A 19452-nucleotide genomic window follows, 5' to 3' on the forward strand; every position below is an offset into this window, starting at 1 on the left:
TCCATGAAATTAAGTTGAAAAACTTTGTAGCTAGAAAAATATTTTGACAGAACTATACTTTCTTTTCAGCCTTATAATTCTAACCTTAAGATCCCTGAAAATTTATCAATTCAAAACTATACAAAGCTAAACTGGGGACAATATAAATATTATTTTATGCTCTTCTTTATGTGGGAAAAAAACTACGGGTGAAATGTCCACACTAACTGTTTCGTAACCAAAATAGTCAGGACCCATAACACAACAATGAACAGCATAACATTTTTACTAAAAGGTTAGAAATAACCACTTAGATCCATTGCTTAAACATAGCTGAAGCTGTGGGGTAAACTTTACTCCATAAGAGTTAGGTTCTTCCTAGAAAACTACTGATGAGTAAATAGAATTCATAATAATTCATAATTAAAGCTTGAGTTTCAGGTAAATGTGATAAAACCTCAACCTTAAAAAGCTATAGTCTAACTTGAAAAAAGGGGTTGTGAAAAATTACACTACACCACGCATCTTTATGACAGCAACAAACAACCTTGATTACAAAACAACCAAATAAGCTTCAGCCGAGCTTCATTTATTTTCTTCTTTGTATTAGTACTGTGACTGAAATATACATTGTAGGCATGGGCATGATGAATAACCATAACCTTTGGAAACCATTACAAATTAAGTTTGAATTCACATGTTGGCGTGAAAACAAAAACCTATTTCTAGCTAAAGTATGATGTAATGACATCTCACAATTTAGCAGACATTCTCAACCAAAACCATATTTATTAGAGTATGAATATGAACATTTCAATTACCATGATAACTTTGTCATAACCGTAACTCATTCAAAACTTGAAAAGTCAATGAATCTTTTAAGGAGTACAGTCCTGTTGCTGCAAGTAATGCTCATCTTGCCAAACAAAAACAATATCTTTGAGAGCTGGTCTTAAATCTTCCTTGACTATCTTCTGGAATTCTAATGTATCACCGCCGGATTTCATCTCAACCAAATGGAAAGATGGAGCAACTTCAAATATTTCAACATCAATGGAAAGCGGTTCTTTTCTACCTGCCTTGGATCTCTCCAATTTCAGCAGCCCTCCATCCTTCTTAATGATCACCATCCTCAAAATGCGAGCAATATCTTCCACTGTAGCCATGATAGATGAGGCAGAGCTCATGAATGTAAATTTGACATCTTCCTGTTCACCAATGTTAGCAAATAGGCCAGACAAGTCTAGCCCTGCAGACAGAGAAATTATGTCAAAAGCATTTAAATGTCCAGGCGCAACCAATTCTTGAACTGCCTCAACAGAAGCAGTGATTGTATTCTCGCACAAACCAAAAACTTGATCAGAATTAACTAAATCCACATTTGCAGACTCTCTTTTCACTTCACCGGAATTGGGTTTGAATCCTTTTCTGAACCACGAATTTTCCATAACTTTTGCCATGGATATCCTGGTATCTGGGTTGGGGTCAAGGATTTTCCCTAACAATCTGCGCACTTCAATTGAAAACCAGTTTGGACATTTGTATTCCGCCCTGCCTATTTTCCTATACAGTGACATGAGATTCAAATCATAGAATGGCAAATGACCAGCCAAAAGAACAAATAAGATCACTCCACAAGACCATACATCAGATTTTGCTCCATTATAGCCCTTTCTACTTATAACCTCAGGCGCCACATATGCAGGAGTTCCACAAACTGTATGCAACATGTCGTCTTGACGATGCGATTCAACAAATGCACTCAACCCAAAATCTGCTACCTTCAAAATACCATTCTCATCCAAAAGCAAGTTCTCTGGCTTCAAATCCCTGTGATAAACGCCCTTGCTATGGCAAAAATCAACTGCACTGACCAATTGTTGAAAGTACTTCCTTGCCCTAGCCTCACTTAATCTACCTTTAGCCACCTTGTTAAAAAGTTCGCCCCCTTTGGCATATTCCATGATGAAGTAAATCTTGGTCTTGGTGGCCAAGACCTCAAACAGTTGCAAAACATTGGAGTGTTTAATCCGTCTCATGATAGATATCTCTCGCTTTGTTTGATCAACCAACCCAATTTTTAAAATTTTCTCCTTTTCAATCACCTTAACGGCAACACTCTCCCCGGTCTTGAGGTCCCTTGCATGGTAAACCTTTGCAAAGTTTCCTTGCCCTAATAGTTTCCCAAATTCATACTTCTGCATCAACACATTCCCTCTTTTCCCCATTCTCAAGCACAAACCCTCAGACACAAAAATAAGCACCCCGGTTTTCTAAGTGAGGAACCTTTATTTCTATCTATCTCTCTCCAATTTCTCTAACCTTGAAAAAAAAACCACCATCACCAATTCTAGGTTTCACGGGACTCCTTCAACCTCCTCGAGAAGCCACCAAAAAACGTGCGAAACGCAACCAAAAAATGGCTTCAGAGAAGATGCTCAATTCAAATGCTCTCCCTGAGAATGAGAAACAAAAAAAACCATTAAAAAAAACACATATACAAAAGTTCCAACGCAAATATATACGAAGTAGAATTAAAATAGAATGCAATTCCATGAAACAATATAAGACATCACAAAAGTCAAAACATCATCATTCACAAGCCGTGGACTCAACCACTTAATCGTCTTCAACCAACAAAAAAAAAAACATAACCAAACGAACCTTGCACTTTCCCTCGATCGATCAACCAAATAAAGAATAAGATAAAAAAAAAAAAGTTTAGGAGAATTGAGCTGAATTACGACATTGTCAAACCTAAGAAGATAGCAGAAAGGTTGTGAAAAATAGAGTAAGAGAAGAAGAAGCAGAAGAAGCATAATCGTAATAAGAAGAAGATGTTACCGTTTGAAGGAAGATGGGACGTTAGAGAGGGAAAAAGCATAATGGTATTGGAATGAACAAATTAGCTTAGTATATATAAACCACTTTCTTCACTTTCCCTAAGTTGTCAAATACAATCCACATTCCTCGTCATATTTCACTGTCTTTTCCTCTTTCTCATTCAAATATGCCTACGTTATTTCCCTTTTCATATTTTTTATTATATTTTTTATTCAGTATTTAGACCAACTACATATTTAGATCAAAATTATTAATCACATTCAAATATCTTTGTATCAGTTAGTTCCTACTATTAATAATTTTCCAACTCTATTACCTAATCACTTTCTATATCACCTAAATTCTTAATATCACTATGTATTAATTCTGTTATTTTATTATTTGATTTCACTTTCTTCAAGTTTAATTCTGTATCGGTTTTATTATTTTTCTATATCAATCAAGTCATTCCATAACAGTAACTTCATAGAATAACTCTACCTACATAAATAAACCAAACCACATCTTCAGAAAAATAAAGTAAACAATAACAGATAACATGATTACTAACGAAAGAGAAATTTCTTTATCTTTAATTTTTTTAATCTAAGAATTAAAGTAAATCATCATCCGTTATAGCTATTAATTAAGTCAAAAGAAAATAATTGATTAATGTAAAAATATTCTTTCAGTACAAATAACTTGTTGTTTCTTACTAATCTATACAAATAAATCATTTGAAAAAAAAAGGCAAAAGTAATCAAAACCTGAATTGTTGTCCAATCAAAACTCTTTCTGCTTCCTCACAGCCTTCAGAAAATCCAGAAAAAGTCCACCAATTTCTTAACTTTTACTAATGTGTTGTGTTTTCAAGCACAGCCTAGATAACATAAGCAAAAACATACACAACAACTATGTCAGGAAAAACATAATCTTTTCAATTGTAAGCCTCTGTTTGGCAACAGAGGGGAAGAGTAACAAATACAAACTACCCCAAACAGTTTTTAGGATTATATCTGTATTTGTTTCTGCTATGATACGATATTTATATATAAAAACGTACACTTGAGACTTTATTATGAATGCAAAATTTCAGTGTCTGATCTAAGGTGTCATTAATATGGTTGAGTTGTTTTCTTTGGTTTTGAATTTTCGGTGCAGTTGAAGGTAAAATGGGACCAGTGCTTACATGTATCTGATCTGGATTTGGTGCCTTATCAGTTATCACTTTATTTGATTTATGGTATCATATTACGTTGTATAAGTTATTACATAACTTAAAGTCCACGTATGTGTGTATTTCTCTTCAATGTTGGTAGCTTAATTCTTTCACTTGTTTGCTTTTAGCACCCTTTTCAATTAACAAAAACGCCAATCCAACAAGTTTGCACTCGTGAAAAAAGTGCATCAACCTACCCAATCTTCATTAATATAAGATATCTCTTGATAGACAACATGAGTTATTACATTTTTTTTAACATTTTTCTAAATTGTTTCGAATTGTGACTTGCAAAACAGATATATCTTACTATCATGTATCTAACACACTTAATGCAAATGCCACGCACGATTATCTCTTCTGAGAAATAATTTTTTATTAGTGCAAATCAATTACTAATGAACATATATAATAAATAATGAATTTACCAATAAAAAAATCTTGTCAATGTTGAGGTATTTTTCAATTAATATATTTCACTTTAAAGAAAAACTTTTAAAAAATGTGATCAATATTGTCAAATTAGACATTATTATCATTTCATTAAAAAGGTGTTCTCGAACCATAATTACATTATCTAAGATCCATGATATCTATGTAGGTGTTTTTTGTCCAATCTATATATAAGACATTTCATGTGTACATGTAATAAACTAAGTCTCATTGTATACATATCATATGCATTGGTTTAGATAAAGTATTTACAAGTTTCACTCATGGGAAACCTTTAAGTTAGCTCATATGTCCATCATGTTTGGAAATATATCAATTTTCTCATAATAAAATTGTGTTTTCGAAAGCTTTTCGATTACAAACCTAGGTTTTTTTTTATTATTTTTTTTATTTTTAATAGAGAAGCCTTTAAAGCTCTCAAATGCAATCCTAGCTTTTTACGCTCATGATAGAGATCAGGGCCTTGTTTGAATTTAGTTTCCAAAAGGTATTTTAAGTTTTTAAAACTAAAAAAATATATATATAAAAAACATTATTAGATCATTTTTTCTTTACATAAATTTTGAAAATTATTTCTAGCATTGAAATGCTAAACCTAAGAAACCATATAATGGAATTATTTTGGTGCAATTGATTTGTGTTGATATTTCATGTATAATTTAACTTATAAAAATAAAACTTTTCTTAATGGCAAATTTGCTTCATTTTCAAAATCTATACTGAAGGTTGGAAAACAAATTTTAAAAAAAAACGATATATTTCAAACAATCTCCCAAGAAGGTGCTAATATCAGCACTTTAGCACTCCCACATGAGGTTTATTTTCAGCTGGTTATCAGGGTTTTTCAATATATTTATTAATGAAGTTCATCTTTTAGATAGTTAATGGAATCTTGCAATGTATTAAAGGTGCTTTTGAATGTTTGGTATGAATTAAATTAGTCAGCATCAGCAATTTAATCCAGAGACTTTTACCTTAAAAATGAACCACTAAAATTAAAATGTGAGCATCTTTACCTCAATCTCATAATGGAACAACCGAGTCTGATACAACACAACGTATTCCTACCCAAGATCACGTTCATGTACTTGACGTACTCTGGGTTTTTCAAGCATTTTATAGCTCACTTATATTCTATTAACTTATCAAATACCAGAGATAATTGCATCAGCAAGACATCAACATTACCAAAGATGAAAGACTATTGCTTTCTACATCCATCAAAATTTTCATCCACCCCACCCAGAAGCTTTCCCGAAATTCTTTTCGGCAATAGAAGGGGAAGATTGCTTCCCAAAAAAAATCCAAAATTGTTTATTATATTTCGGAAAATAATTTTCAGAAGTGATAGGATGTGGAAAGAAATATGATGGGGTGCAGGAAGTAATAGCCAAGATCTAATCTTCTCATTATTTGTGGTGTTCAAGATTTACACTGTTAAATTCAATTAAAGAAAACCAAGCCCAAATTCCCTCAGGGCCCCATACACCAATGTGAGGCTTAATACGTGACTTAGTTTGCACCACGGATTTTTCTTCCTACACTGTATCAGACTTCCTAAAATTTTGATCTGAAATAGGAGTGGGATGAATGTAGAAGGGAAAACAATTTCCGATCTAGTGTGTTCTGAAAGCAAAACTTTTGATCAAATGCTTTAAGAAGATCCAGTGCTTTTAAAGTAAAACAATTTAATGGATTAACTCATAACTTTTATTTATTTAAATGTCATTTGGTTCGTGTTGGAAGTCCCACGTCGACTAGAGATGAGACCAAAATATAATATATAAGTGAGGTGCAAACCTCACCTTACAAGCCGGTTTTGTGGAGATGAGTTTGCATCTCACTTATATATTATATTTTAACCTTATCTCTAGTCGATTTGAAACTTCCAACAGTTCGTGTTGATCTAACTCTGTAAAGTATTATGCAATGTACATACATTATTGTTCATGTCCCTGGCTTCTACTCATAATTAGATGACAGATTAACCAAGGGACTTTCTTTCAATTAGAAAATACGGGATATGTAATTATTCTGAAAAGGTTCACTAGAGAATCAAAATCAAACAGACATGCTGAAGAGAAACAAAAAAATAATAATTAATCATAGTTGGCTGGTTAGTATCGGAGTGATTTAGCAACCTCAAAAAAATGTGCAACATTCTCCTCAGGCGTACCTACTTTAATTCCATGACCAAGATTCAAGATATGTTTCCCTCTACCTGCTTTTTTCACAGTATCATTTATCCTATCAGTGATGAACTCTTTGGAACCAAAAAGAACACCAGGGTCCACATTTCCTTGGACAGCTATATTTGGTCCCAGTCGCCTCCTACCATCAGCCATATCAACTGTCCAATCCAAGCTAATTACATCCACTCCTGTCAAGGCTAGTCTTTCAAGCAAGCCCCCAGATCCACTAGCATACAGGATCAAAGGGAGATTTGGATGGCTTTTCTTCACAGCATCGATAATCTGCTTCAAGTAAGGCAAACTGAATTCTTCAAAATCCACTGGACTAAGTTCTGTTGCCCATGAATCAAAGATCTGAACAGCTTGAGCTCCATTATCAGCTTGGTATTGAATGTATCTTGCCATTGATGTTGTAAACTTTTGCAGTAAAGAGTGCAGGATCTGTGGAGAAATCACTGTTTTATAGTGAACGAGATAACGAAATAGTGCAAATTTCATTATCTACTAATTACCCTCTTAGCTAGTATTAAGAATTGATTTTTAATCGTAACGAACAAAATTCATTTTGGAAATCTACACACAAAATAGAGTTGAAGAAAAACCTAAACAAATAAGGTAACATGAACCGTACTTATTTCTTCCATTTCAACCAGAACTAATTTTCTAACTAATCACCAACTTAAGGATTTGTTAATTATCTGGATTGATCAGTATATTTCAGGATACAAAATGCTGAAAAAAACGGATTTAAAACATAAGAATGTGAGTGAGTTTCCATGGGCAACAACTAAAGTGAGCTTGAATGATAATGGAAGATGGCTGAAGATTACCTTGGACTCAGAGAAAGCCAATCTTTTTATTTTTGAGAAGTTTTTAGATGAACCACCTTCAACCACATATGATGCCAGAGTGAACGGTGCCCCAACAAAACCAAGAACTGCAGCTGTATCATTCACCTGCAATCAACAGTTCTGCATTCAATGATATAGGAAACGTTGGAGCATAATACACCAATAGGACACACAATAATGATAAAGAAACAATAACAAGATATTTGGGTCTCCATGAAGCTCCATTATTTACTAATACATAAAACAACTTTATAATGCAAACGGAAAATGAAGATTAACCCAGTATATTAATACCACTAGCATGGTAGACAGTTCAATAAAATATATAATTTTGAGTTTCAATATTATATGTTCCCCCTAGTACCACATGACGTATGCCTAATCACCTTTCTCCATCATTTCATGTTATTACAGCCCCCAACCAATTAACATCCTTAAAATACAGAGAAATCCCTTTTAATCACAAAATATACAGAATTTCCTGTCTTATGGTATTGGACAAAACATGCATACTTCAGGTATAAAAAGGAAGTGGGGGTGTAAAATGAACAAAAGCAGAAATGCAACGGAACATAGCACCAGTCAGACCTCTTTCCTCAATATTGTCAGTGCTTCACCAACGTATGGAACTGATTCTTCAGGAACAAACTCTCTCACTTGATTGACCTGGGCATCTGTGTGAATAGGATCAAATATAACAGGACCCTTACCCTTCACAATATCAAAGGGTATATTCATTCCAGAAAGTGGGGTAAGAATGTCTGAGAATAAAATCACCTGTCACAGAATCAGTGCCCCGCAAATTATTAATGGCAACAAAATCATAATCAATACATAAAAAATGTGATAACAGATATATTAATGAGTGCCAGAGTTTATCTTACTCCATCAGGCTTGAAAACATGCCATGGTTGCAGGGAAATTTCCACCACAAGATCGACATTTTCAGATCTTTCACGGAATGAAGGATATTTCTCACAGATGGTTTGGTAACTCTGCTTGATAAAAATTGGTAAATTAGATTCATTTTTTGTAAAGAAGACATGCTCACCAAACTCAATTCATGAAGAACAAGAACCCAACTCGTTTTAGATTTAGTGGCATTTAAATCACGATAGTTGTTGGACTTAAATTTACAATTGAAGCATATAACCATGGATAATAAACAATTCAAACAAATTCTTGGGCTAAGGCCATCATAAAAAAAGTCCAGAAATTTTCTGAAATAGAGATAAACTTTGGAAAATGTAAAAACTCCGCTAGCTATGTTTAGTTTCAGAGGTGGTGTGTAACTTAAAAAATGAAGAGTTAACTAAAACACACCCTTCTACACCTGCTTGTTTGGATATGAGAAGAAAAAATGAATCAGCTCCTGGTAACCTTAAATTAGTTTAAACAAAAGTTAGTTTGTACAAATTTTCTCTAAGTCAACATAACACCACTGCACATGCAATTTCACAATATACAGAAATTTATGACACCAAATACCAAACTAGGATGCCCTAAACCTTAGATTAAGTTTTACGTAAGCCATAAATCACAAATAGCTGCATGAACCTGCCTTCATGTACCTCCCTGCTTGCCTCATGAGCCAAACCGGTGGTCTTTCAACCTCTACCCCACGAACTGCATTAAGCAAAAGCGGTTCAGCAGCAGCTGTAGATTTTGGTTCAGCAACGGTTCCTGCACAAGATTTCCAGAACTCATAAACAAAATTCATTAATCAGAAAGAATGAGTTTGGAGCTTTGACCAGAAATGACGACTACATTTTCACAAGGAATTGAAAAAGTAAGTTCATAGCAAAATAGAAGGAATGAAAATTGTCAACTACGAGTTCAGGGCTATTAAATTCTAACTAAAAAGAAATCGGCAGTATTCAATTTGGGGGCAAAAGTCAAAGGACAACGATGTGTTATCTGGGTCTTGGTGGAGAGCTGAAAATGTCGAGAAGAACACTTAAATTGCACAATAATGCCCAGAAAATGAAAACCCTAATAAGTGGATGCTAATAAAAATAATACCTTGGAGGGTGCAGGAAATTGGGGTGGTTGATTTGGAGGGAAAAACACAAGTTGGTTTTCTGGGTATGAAAGAAGTGAAGGCGGTGTTGACACACAACATTTTTGAATTGAATTGCAGAGCGAAGTGGAGCTGAAAAGTTGTGTCAGAGAAATTGAAGTTTGAAGGATGTGATATGGTTTGGGAAGAATGGTAAGATAAGAAAATGAATGAGATGAGCAATGGAGAGTTGATTCACCAATTGCAATCCCCAATTTGTTGCGCTTTTGCCATGTCACCAAATTCACCATGGAATTTTCTGACAGTACACACCCTCTGCTTCCACCTATGCTATCAACTTCTTTGCAATAAAATGTAAATAAACACATACAATTACCTAACAAAATAAAAAGCAAAAAGAAAAAAGAGGATAAATACTAATTTTGTTTTCCTTTAATTTATAATAGGCGTTTTTGTATTAGAAAAAAAAATGTAACTTTTAGTTTAATTTTTAATTTGCAAATTTTTATTTGTTGTATACTTTAATTAATCACTTTAATCCTTAAGTTGGATAATAATTAAAAGTAAATGTATATAAAATTAAATATTACACTGAAATCAAAGATTTTGTAAAATCTGAAAACTTCAATTGCAAAATAATGGAGAAATAAAAAGTATACATCGTATATTAAAGGGGCAAATATAAAATTAGAGTATGCTAATTGGTGTTCAATGAATCAATAAATATAATTTTTTTTATTAAAGTTTAGGACTTTTGAGTTGGAGGTTAATTGAAAATCACATGAGAGCACTTTTATAAATAAAATATCTTTAATTTTCTTAATAAATATCTAAGTAATTTTTAGACCTAAGTATAAGTAAAATATATAATTTTACATTGATTAAGGATGTCTATATTAAAATATACAAGGAAAAAGACACATGGATCATATAATATAGAAGTATTCTATTAGTGGTTTCGAGTTTGAGTTATTCTTATCTATTTGCATTAAATACTTGAAACAAAGATTGGTACAAAGATAATAATGGTGCATAAAAAATGAGTTAAAAATTCATGGAAAAAATTGAACCATTATTAAATATGAAATTAGCTTCTTTTTATTCATGGAAATTAGATACATCTCAGGAAGATTACTACAACTCGTACGTTCTTTACATGAAATTAACTTAATGTCGTCTTTTCTCCCTGTTTTTGAAGTAAAAGAAATATACAAGTGATAGTTTTTAACTTCATATTGTTCATTATATTTTGAATTGCTTTCAGTTCTATTTTTTAAAATTAACTAAATTTAGTTTCGCCTGTTGTTAATACGAAAAACCATCAAATCGTTATTTTTATAAAGTATTGAGGGACAACAATAATTCAGTATACAAATTTAGAAGCAAATAGGTTATTGAAAACAGAGCAAAATCTGAAAGATTCTGTAACATGGAAGTTCAAGTTTGGAAGATTTACTTAGGATAAATTTGGAACTTTGGTTTATATCAAGAAACAACAAAATGGAAGTTGTCTTCATCATTATCTTTCTAACAATGTTTTTTAACTAGGATTTGATGCGGCTAATCCAAATTATTTAAGTGTCAAAGTGTCTAATTTCTTGTTAGCTGAATCCCCTCTTATTCTTAGGCTGAGGAAATTGTGACCAATTGTTCTTGATTCCTATGATTGTCCACTTCCTATGATTTTCACACCAAAAGATAAGGCCAATAAGTGAAAACAAAAAAGAAATTGAAATAAAACATAGGGATGAAATCAGATCGAACTGATTGCAATTTTATTGGATATAAAAAAAATTACGAGCTCATAACTATTTAATTACAAGGAAATTTAGCAAATGGAGGAAAATGTATTAAAAAATGGTGTCTATTGTAAGTTTCCTTTTGGGAGGAGTTTTCTCTATGATCTGCTTCTGCAGGTCCATAAATGAAGAACCCTTGTTGGCAAATAGTCTTCGCAAGTTGATCACAGAAAGTTCACTGAAGTTAGCAACGGTAAGATCAGCCTGACCCAAATCATACCTGCAGGTTTTCAACATCAATCAGTTTCTAAATTTTACATGAATAATTTCATCAGAAAATTTAAATTACTGAAGACTATAACTGATTGGAAATTACTCTCAGTTCAATGAAGCGAAGTATGATGCATTAATGTCATCATCCCTCGCAGGATGACACAAAATCAAATACCAAGTTGAAGTTCTACTGACTTCCATGTACTTGTGTACATGAGAAGTGGTGTTTGCACATGAAAACCACTAAATTGGAAATGTGCATTTCTTAAACGTTTCATCAAATCTTATTTTCGTACCCACATCTTATGTTATTATATGCATAAATGTGAATTACTCACGCAGGATGAGCTCCAATTAATGCTACAGCCATCATTGTACAGTTGTGCGCCGCAGTTACTCCTCTAGGATCATCTTCAAAAACCACACACTTGGAAGGTTTACGATCCAACTGCAGGGCATAGGCAAACAGGTCAAAAGCTAGCATAATATTGCAATAAGAATGAGAATTTTATGAAAGACTTACAGGATATTAGCCGGGGAACTTAAACAATCCTAAATATAATCGCAATGCTACATATACACACTCCCAAATATATTTCCACTTTGGACCTTTAGCGTTTATTGTGAGCAATATCTGGGTCCACACGATTAGCAACGATGATTCCAGAATTTTTCATGTTCTACTAAGATGATTTCAGGATCTTAATGTAAAAAAAAAAAGAATATAATAGACAAGATATCACCCCACAAAAATTACAGCAGAGGCACTAAACGTTTCAACCTTTTAAAACTAAAATACCACTCAGCCTACATCTTTGAAGAAAATCAATGGAATTTGGATTCAAATCATTGGTTATCCTGTCTCTGCATCTTTACCCAATGTAATATCCCTCAACTTCAAAATACAGAAAAAAAAAACTCAACTTTACATAGAAGGAATATAACTCCAGTTTCATGTCCATGTTTTGCCATACATAGTAGATTTCACAAGTTTCTGGTATTTACATATTAGCAGAGATGGAGATGGAAACTTGCCTGAGTGTAATTATACATGTAGTAAATGTTAAAAAACCAAAGTCTATATAGTAATAGAATAGTAATAGTTTCAAGGCAGAATCATTTCATCAAAATTGAATCATATGGATAATCTGTACCTTGACAGCAGCAGAAAGAAATCTATGAGCTATTGACTCCATTCCATCCTCCTCTGTCACAATTGCCTGCAAATAAAATGAGGCAATCAGCAAGGGGAAAAGTTTTAATCATGTCTGAGTTATTCATAATATTACATACTATATCTACTACATAAAATAGGTCAAAATATAGCCATAAATGGCCAAGTTATCAAATTGGGGTTCCCCACAAAAATGAAGGGGAAAGTCCTTTTGTATCCCTAATTCCCTTTGAGAGAAAAGTTAGCACAACACTATGATCGGGGGTAACAGTCACGTAAGCTCCACTACGTAGAAGTGAAGGAACAATATGGATTGCAACCAACATGGATTTTACCCAATAATAGTGTCTTAATAGCATTTGTCCTCCCTGTAATGGATCTAGAGCATGAATTGCAGCAAAAACAAAATGCTTGTTTTCTTAACCAAAGAACGTGAACAGTTTTTTTCTAAATCTATTGACGGTGAGTCAAACTGCAGTCGAAACCAACACCCCAACTATACAAGCTACATAGTATTTATAATTGTCCATGGTATCCTAAGAGAAATAAGACCTGGCAGTCTTCCCATACAACCCTATTTCAAGCAAAATCAGTTATACATACTGCTGCCTTTTTTCAATTAGAGAAACATGACAAAATTTGATTTCTTGTAAATTTTTCTTAAAACCAACCTGGAAATACTTGCTGAGGCCCATTCGCTCCAAAACCTCTAACATATTTCTTCTATCAAGGCTTGAAACCACAGCACAGGGGATACGAGCTGTATAAACTGCTTCCAACCAGTCTTCGAGGCCATCTATTGGTTTTGCAAGCTGAACAAAGTTACAAGCAAGAAATGCCAGGTTTTAGCCCGCAGAACCCTCGGCAAAAGCCATTACAGTAAATCAAGGCAACTTACTCTGAGAAGATTATCATAATATATCTGAGAAAACCTCAACTTTAGCCTATTCAGCTCATTTTCTGCATTATCTGATAGAAAAAACTGCAAATGAAGAGAGGATAATCAGCAAAGAAAAATGTTCAGAACAAAGTTTTATACTTTTAATGATGATGCTATCTCTAAAGAAAGCATACCTTCATAATTGAAAGCCTGTGTAAACCAACAAACCAAAAGAAAAAGGCAAACTAACCTTATGCAACACATAATCAGCACCTGTATAAAACAGTAATTTGTGCATATCACCTTCTTCCGGAATATCCTTTCCTGCATATGATAATCACAGTTATCAATATCAGACAATAGCATGCAGAAGTCAATCCAGAAAACGGTATGGTGGGATAGTCCATAACAGGATGACCATTATTGTGAGTTTTTTAGGTTTAATTACTCATTACCAGCACAATCTTTACATTTTAGCCATACAACTAGAAACTACTCATTTTAGTCCTTACACATGCACTTTCTAGTCCAACACATGTACTTTTTATCTATTTTAGTCCATGTAATTCTAAACGACAGGGACTAAAACCAATTAAAAACTAATTCAAAAAGACTAAATGAGTTATTTCAAGTATAGGGACTAAAGCATAAAGATTGTGTAGGTAAAAGGACGAAGTGAATATTTATATGTATATAAATACTCAGAATTCATGACATATTCATAATTAAAAATAAAAAGTCATAGGTCTCTAAAGCAAAACATACATGTAACAGCAAAATAAGTAAAACAAAATTCAAAAGACAGTCATATTTCAACTAAAAGACATATTAAACATTTAATGAAAAGTGAATATAAGTGTTGTACAAAGAAAACAACGGATAAGGTTGAGTGTGCTAAACTGGTGCAGAGAAGGTACTATATGTTGCCTCCAAAAAAGTCCCTATGAACAGAGACATTAGGGTCCTTTTATAGAGCTACTTCTGGGGTTTTAATTTTGAAAGCCAAAATGTATAGATGTAATAATAGTGACAATGATAAAGAAGACTTGGACACAGAATATGATTATTAATTCGTATCTAGGAAACTTGTAGTTGACTTTTGTTAGGATTTACCTGCATGTTTTGTTTAAGACACCTCTGACCTTTTATTATTAAATATCAATGTTTAAATTGAGAAAATTTTATCATTTCTTAGAATCTATCTATGTCCTCTCTCTTTCTCTCTCTCTCTATATATATATATATATATCTATCTTTGTGTATGTATGTAGTATATATTAAATAAACCATAAAAAAAAAAAAAAAACAACTATCATATACACTATATTGCTATAGCATTTTTGCGGTTGGATGCTACAGGCTGATATATGAGATTCAAAACAGTGGAACTGTTGGTGAAGAGTAATAAAATAGGTCAAGGAAAGAAACAAGAATGCCGAGGACTAAGTCATATTTCAACTACAAGGCATCTTAAATATTTAATAAAAAGTGAACATGGGTCTTGCATAAAGAAAACAACAGAGAAGGTTGAGGGTACAATGCTGCAAACAGAGAAAACAATGGATAGTGAGCACCACCGGAGACACTGTTGGAGAAGAATGGGAGTTCTTTCGCAAAAGAGATCAAGGTTAGGGGCGTTGGTTGCCCTGTTGGTGTAACAGAAGCATGGAAACTATAGCTAATTTTGGTTTTATTTAATTCTTAAAAAGGGTGTCAAAAATAATGGCTGCCAGGGAACGTTATGCCACTACCGTTTTTCAAAAAGTTTTGCAACAATCTGCCAAACTTACCATTACCATCTACCAATAATGAAGAGGAGACATTATTATAAACAACAATTCATGAGTTGATAATGTAAAATTCGAATTTAAAAGATATTCCTTTTCTTGCTACTAATTTGTGTTCCCAAATAGACATATATCAACTGAATATCTAAACTTAAAGAAAGGAATGATTATTTATCATAGTTTTGTTATGAGTTGCCCCATTCTTTAATGGAGAACCTGTCCTTTTGTTTCTATTTTATACCTTCCATCTAAAAGACCATGCATCTTTGAAGATTATCCCATCTAAAGCCCCAAAGTAATGAGGTATAACAATTAACATACCTTCTTCAAAGGCCAGCTGCTCCCATGCCTTCCTTTTTACAGCTCGTGTACCAGCCTGAAATGAAGTGCATGCATTTATCAGGGAATCGATTTAAATGAACTGGTTGCATGATATTAAGTGAGTGTAATCCTGCACTATTTTTCCCAAAACTTGGTCATAGCAGTCATTCCCACATGCAATTACCAACCAGAACATTAGTAAATACATATATCTTCAGCATAATTACAATAAATTTCATAAACTAACTAGCATTATTTAACACTTTAAAACATGAAAAGAAGACAACGTTCTGGAATCGTTTATTCTAACCCAAAAAGGAGAAGAAAAGAAAAAATTATAATAAAACATACAAATTTGAGTTAAAAGTACTTACCACCACATTGTCCCAAGAGAAAATTAGACCATAAGCTTCATCAGGCTTCATTGCATAGCGTATGCGGTGAAGAAAGCCATCTTGCAATTTCTCATTCAAATAGTCCTATTTTCAAATAGAATTGTCAACCCTCAGTCATAAATTACACTATACTAGCACACATAAGAACAAAGAGGCAATGAAGTAAATTCTGAAGAAAAACTAGAAATTTCTATGATGACAAAAAATTCCTTACCACATCAACTTTTAATGGTCCATCTGCCCTAAAAGTCTCAAAGCCTTCCCCATATTCAGCTCCAATAGCCTGGAAGGAAACAATGAATTAGAAGAGTTACAATCACTTTAGATTGATAAACTCACTGTTCCAACAAAATTCTGTACTAGACAGGAAATGAAAAGTGTAAAGATAAAAGACCTGCCCTATGAAAACAAACGTAAAAAGTAGTTAGTAAACAATAACCTTTTTCATAACAAACATGTTTTGGTAACAATTTAAGTACTCATTGGATAAAATCATACAGAACAAGAGCTTATGGATAGTGAGTACTTAGGCACGTAAGTAAACATCAAGGGCATATTGAATACATGCTTATCATATAAGCAACTATGCTTAAGTTGTTAGAACTGTCGCAGAGGAAATTGGGTTAAATTGTTTTTATATAAGCTGTACGATATTTTCTAAGTCATTAGAGCGCTTATTGAAATATGATAAACATTTTACAGACAGATCGTAAGCTATTTTAACAAGCTCTTTCAAACTCTTGCACAAGTGTTTATGTCATAATATAAGACCAATTAAGTTGCACGTATGCTCTTTCACATAAACCCTTATAACAATACTCTTGTCAAATAAGAGCTCATTCATACGCTTTACAAATAACCTAAATAAACTCCTTTTTAACTTCTGTGCGAAACCTAATAAATTAAGTTTACAAGAACGGAAAACCACTTTCAGAGGCCGAAATAAACTCCTCTTAAACACTTTTTAACCGGTGCCCGAAGTGCTAGGCAGACGTAAAAGAAAAACCCTGAATCTCGATTAGGTGTAGAACATTTGGAGACAAAAATGGATAAGATGAATTTTGAACACTTGAGAATTAATAGGAAAATGAGTAGAATCGATACCTCTTCCGCAAAAAGCTTATTGGGTGTGAATTGCAACCCATTCACAGAGCCAAATTTATCAGACTTAGAACTGCAACGAGCAATTAGCCGATTCTTAACCAAACCCGAACGCTTTAAATTCTGAAAATTACACAAGAAAAATAAAAATCCACAAACGAAATAAAATTAAACACGTACGTGAATATACGTAGATATATATATATATATATATATATATATATATATATATATATATATATATATATATATATATAGAGAGAGAGAGAGAGAGAGAGAGAGAGAGAGAGAGAGGGAGAGGAAATCGCATACTGGGAGTGGGGGAGGAAAAACAGAGGGTTGAAGGCGATAAGGGTGTGTGGGAGGAATTGCATGAGTAGAAGTCATGGAATTTGCGAAAGTGGTGAAGTCCATGGTTTTGGGATAAACGAGAGCAACGTTAATGTTACGGAAGCAGAAGAGAGGGGAAGAAGATGACGACGATGATGTTTTGTTTCAGTCTTTATTTCATTTGTGTCTGTTCCCAATCCAAATCCTAATGTTTTAAATTCTGATCCTAAGCCACCTTCCGCCTCTCGATTTTGCACCACCCTCCTCGATTTTCCTTTGCTTCCTGCTTTTCTACTCACGTGACATCTCACGTGCTCCCACTTATTCACGGGATAAGGAAGCGACTATTTTCATTGCTATCATTACCCATTGCTTTAATATTATTTATTTTTCTATTATTTTTTTTTATATATTTTATTTCTGAGTTAAATATGTTCTTAGTCCATCAAGTATCAAACAATTTTGAATTTCGTCCATCTTCTAAAGTGTTGTTTATTTCCATCCTTGGTTAGAAAAGTCAAATTTTTAGTCTTCAAAAAACAACGGCGTTAAATTTTAGCTGAGGTGGCTAATTGTGTGTTACATCACTTTTCTTTTTATTTTCTCAAACGTGTCAATCATTCATTCTTTACATCTTCAGGCCGTGAGACTTTTCTCGTCTATCTTATTCATCTCCATCATCTTCTTTAATGTCGTCAACGAAGCTACAACCAACACCACGATGACCTTCCTCCTCACCACTTCTCGTACTCCTCCTTTCCCATGTTGTTTAGGCAGTGATAACCTTTCCTTTCTTCCTGGATGTCGCCTCCATGCTTAATTCAAAATCACAACGTTAGTCAAAATCCTAGACCAATACCTAAATTTAAACACTCAAATCAAAATCCTAAACCAATATCTAAATTTAAACACTCAAATAATCAACCGATTATACCCTCCTAAAGTCGCTCTTGAATCTGCGAAGTTTGAAAATGCAAAATGAAATTTGAGAAAAAATAATGAAATAATGAGAGCATACGATACCATTTATTGTAATTCAAAAGTTGTGTCTAGGTTTAATATTGGGACAAATTTGATGACATTAATTCACATCAAACTAAATAATTTTTACTTTAATTTTTACTAAGAACATTCTTAATTGTTGGTCTTCTTGAGAGTTGTCATTTTAGATTATCAATCTAACAAATAATCTGCAAATCAATCTTCTGCAGTATTTCTCTTATTTTTTACAGATCGTTTTCTTTATAATTGTCTGTCTCAGCTTTTCAAATTAAAATAAAGCATCAAAGAAAGTTTGTGAGGAGCTTGAAAAGGAAACGAGATTATGATTATTCTAACTATGAATAGTTAATTCCTCATTTGAAATTTACACAGTTGAATTCATTCATAATTTCCATTTTCATGCATTCCTTCCATTCAATATAAAAGTTTTGTACATCAGTGGACAAGTACTTACATTAGTGGACGTGTTTCATCAATAATATTAGACTCCTAAAATGTCATGAAATCTTGAATTTTTTTGTAGGTACAACTTTTGTAAACTCTTGTAAGGGTTTTGGAAGACTTGGTGAAGCTAATCTCTCTTTGCACTATGCTAACATTATCAATAAGATAAACATGATTGTAAGTTTGTACAAGCTAATGTAACTTAGCAGAGTGTTGTAGATGTAATCTAAATAAAATGTCTGTTTCAAACTTATATCAAGCATCTCGTCCAACTGTTCTTCCTCCAAATATGAGAGACACATTATATCATGTATTGCCTAATAATATTAAGAATGCACTTCCTTCTCGACTGCAAAATGCTGATGCCATAAAACAGGTATGTGTAATCTGATTATTGCAGTTCTGTTCTTGTTAATATATATATATAACTTTCCAGTGAAAGCGAAGGTCTTTTGGAATTATTGGTTGA

General features: G+C 33.1%; 3 protein-coding genes across 4 annotated transcripts; all 3 read right to left on the reverse strand.

Annotated features, from left to right (window-relative positions):
• Positions 1 to 531: 531 nt before the first annotated feature.
• Positions 532 to 3820, reverse strand: LOC108329680 (CBL-interacting protein kinase 2-like). 2 transcript variants are annotated; one of them, XM_017564015.2, is made up of 2 exons: positions 3570 to 3820; positions 532 to 2435 (listed from the first exon to the last, which is right to left on the reverse strand). In XM_017564015.2, the coding sequence occupies exon 2, from the start codon at positions 2205 to 2207 to the stop codon at positions 858 to 860; it is 1350 nt and encodes a 449-aa protein (XP_017419504.2). In that variant the 5' UTR covers positions 2208 to 2435; positions 3570 to 3820; the 3' UTR covers positions 532 to 857. The 2 variants fall into 2 exon arrangements, with proteins under 2 accessions (XP_017419504.2, XP_017419503.2); XM_017564014.2 differs by lacking the exon at positions 3570 to 3820 and adding an exon at positions 2824 to 2938.
• Positions 3821 to 6549: 2729 nt separating this feature from the next.
• Positions 6550 to 9785, reverse strand: LOC108329098 (uroporphyrinogen decarboxylase). The gene is made up of 6 exons (XM_017563126.2): positions 9540 to 9785; positions 9079 to 9200; positions 8402 to 8512; positions 8106 to 8294; positions 7497 to 7622; positions 6550 to 7107 (listed from the first exon to the last, which is right to left on the reverse strand). Exons 1-6 carry the CDS (start codon positions 9637 to 9639, stop codon positions 6592 to 6594), a joined length of 1164 nt encoding a protein of 387 aa, XP_017418615.1. The 5' UTR covers positions 9640 to 9785; the 3' UTR covers positions 6550 to 6591.
• A 1496-nt stretch (positions 9786 to 11281) lies between these two features.
• On the reverse strand, positions 11282 to 17791 carry LOC108329099 (5-amino-6-(5-phospho-D-ribitylamino)uracil phosphatase, chloroplastic). Its single transcript, XM_017563127.2, has 11 exons — positions 17520 to 17791; positions 17211 to 17330; positions 16321 to 16389; positions 16086 to 16190; positions 15712 to 15766; positions 13854 to 13927; positions 13622 to 13705; positions 13395 to 13535; positions 12704 to 12769; positions 11888 to 11997; positions 11282 to 11556 (listed from the first exon to the last, which is right to left on the reverse strand). The coding sequence occupies exons 1-11, from the start codon at positions 17619 to 17621 to the stop codon at positions 11388 to 11390; spliced, it is 1095 nt and encodes a 364-aa protein (XP_017418616.1). The 5' UTR covers positions 17622 to 17791; the 3' UTR covers positions 11282 to 11387.
• Positions 17792 to 19452: the final 1661 nt, after the last annotated feature.

Source organism: Vigna angularis, chromosome 2 (genome assembly GCF_016808095.1).
Source record: "Vigna angularis cultivar LongXiaoDou No.4 chromosome 2, ASM1680809v1, whole genome shotgun sequence".
Lineage (NCBI taxonomy): Eukaryota > Viridiplantae > Streptophyta > Magnoliopsida > Fabales > Fabaceae > Vigna > Vigna angularis.

Coding starts and splice junctions, on each gene's coding strand:
- LOC108329680 (XM_017564015.2), bottom strand. CDS start 2,207: ATGGGGAAAAGAGGGAATGTGTTGATGCAGAAGTATGAATTTGGGAAA.
- LOC108329099 (XM_017563127.2), bottom strand. CDS start 17,621: ATGGACTTCACCACTTTCGCAAATTCCATGACTTCTACTCATGCAATT. Junction 15,767..16,085: donor TCTCTTGGGACAATGTGGTG/GTAAGTACTTTT, acceptor ACTTCATTTCAG/GCTGGTACACGAGCTGTAAA. Junction 12,770..13,394: donor GCCTCAGCAAGTATTTCCAG/GTTGGTTTTAAG, acceptor TTTTATTTGCAG/GCAATTGTGACAGAGGAGGA.
- LOC108329098 (XM_017563126.2), bottom strand. CDS start 9,639: ATGTTGTGTGTCAACACCGCCTTCACTTCTTTCATACCCAGAAAACCA. Junction 9,201..9,539: donor AATTTCCTGCACCCTCCAAG/GTATTATTTTTA, acceptor AATCTTGTGCAG/GAACCGTTGCTGAACCAAAA. Junction 7,623..8,105: donor TGACAATATTGAGGAAAGAG/GTCTGACTGGTG, acceptor TGTTGATTGCAG/GTGAATGATACAGCTGCAGT.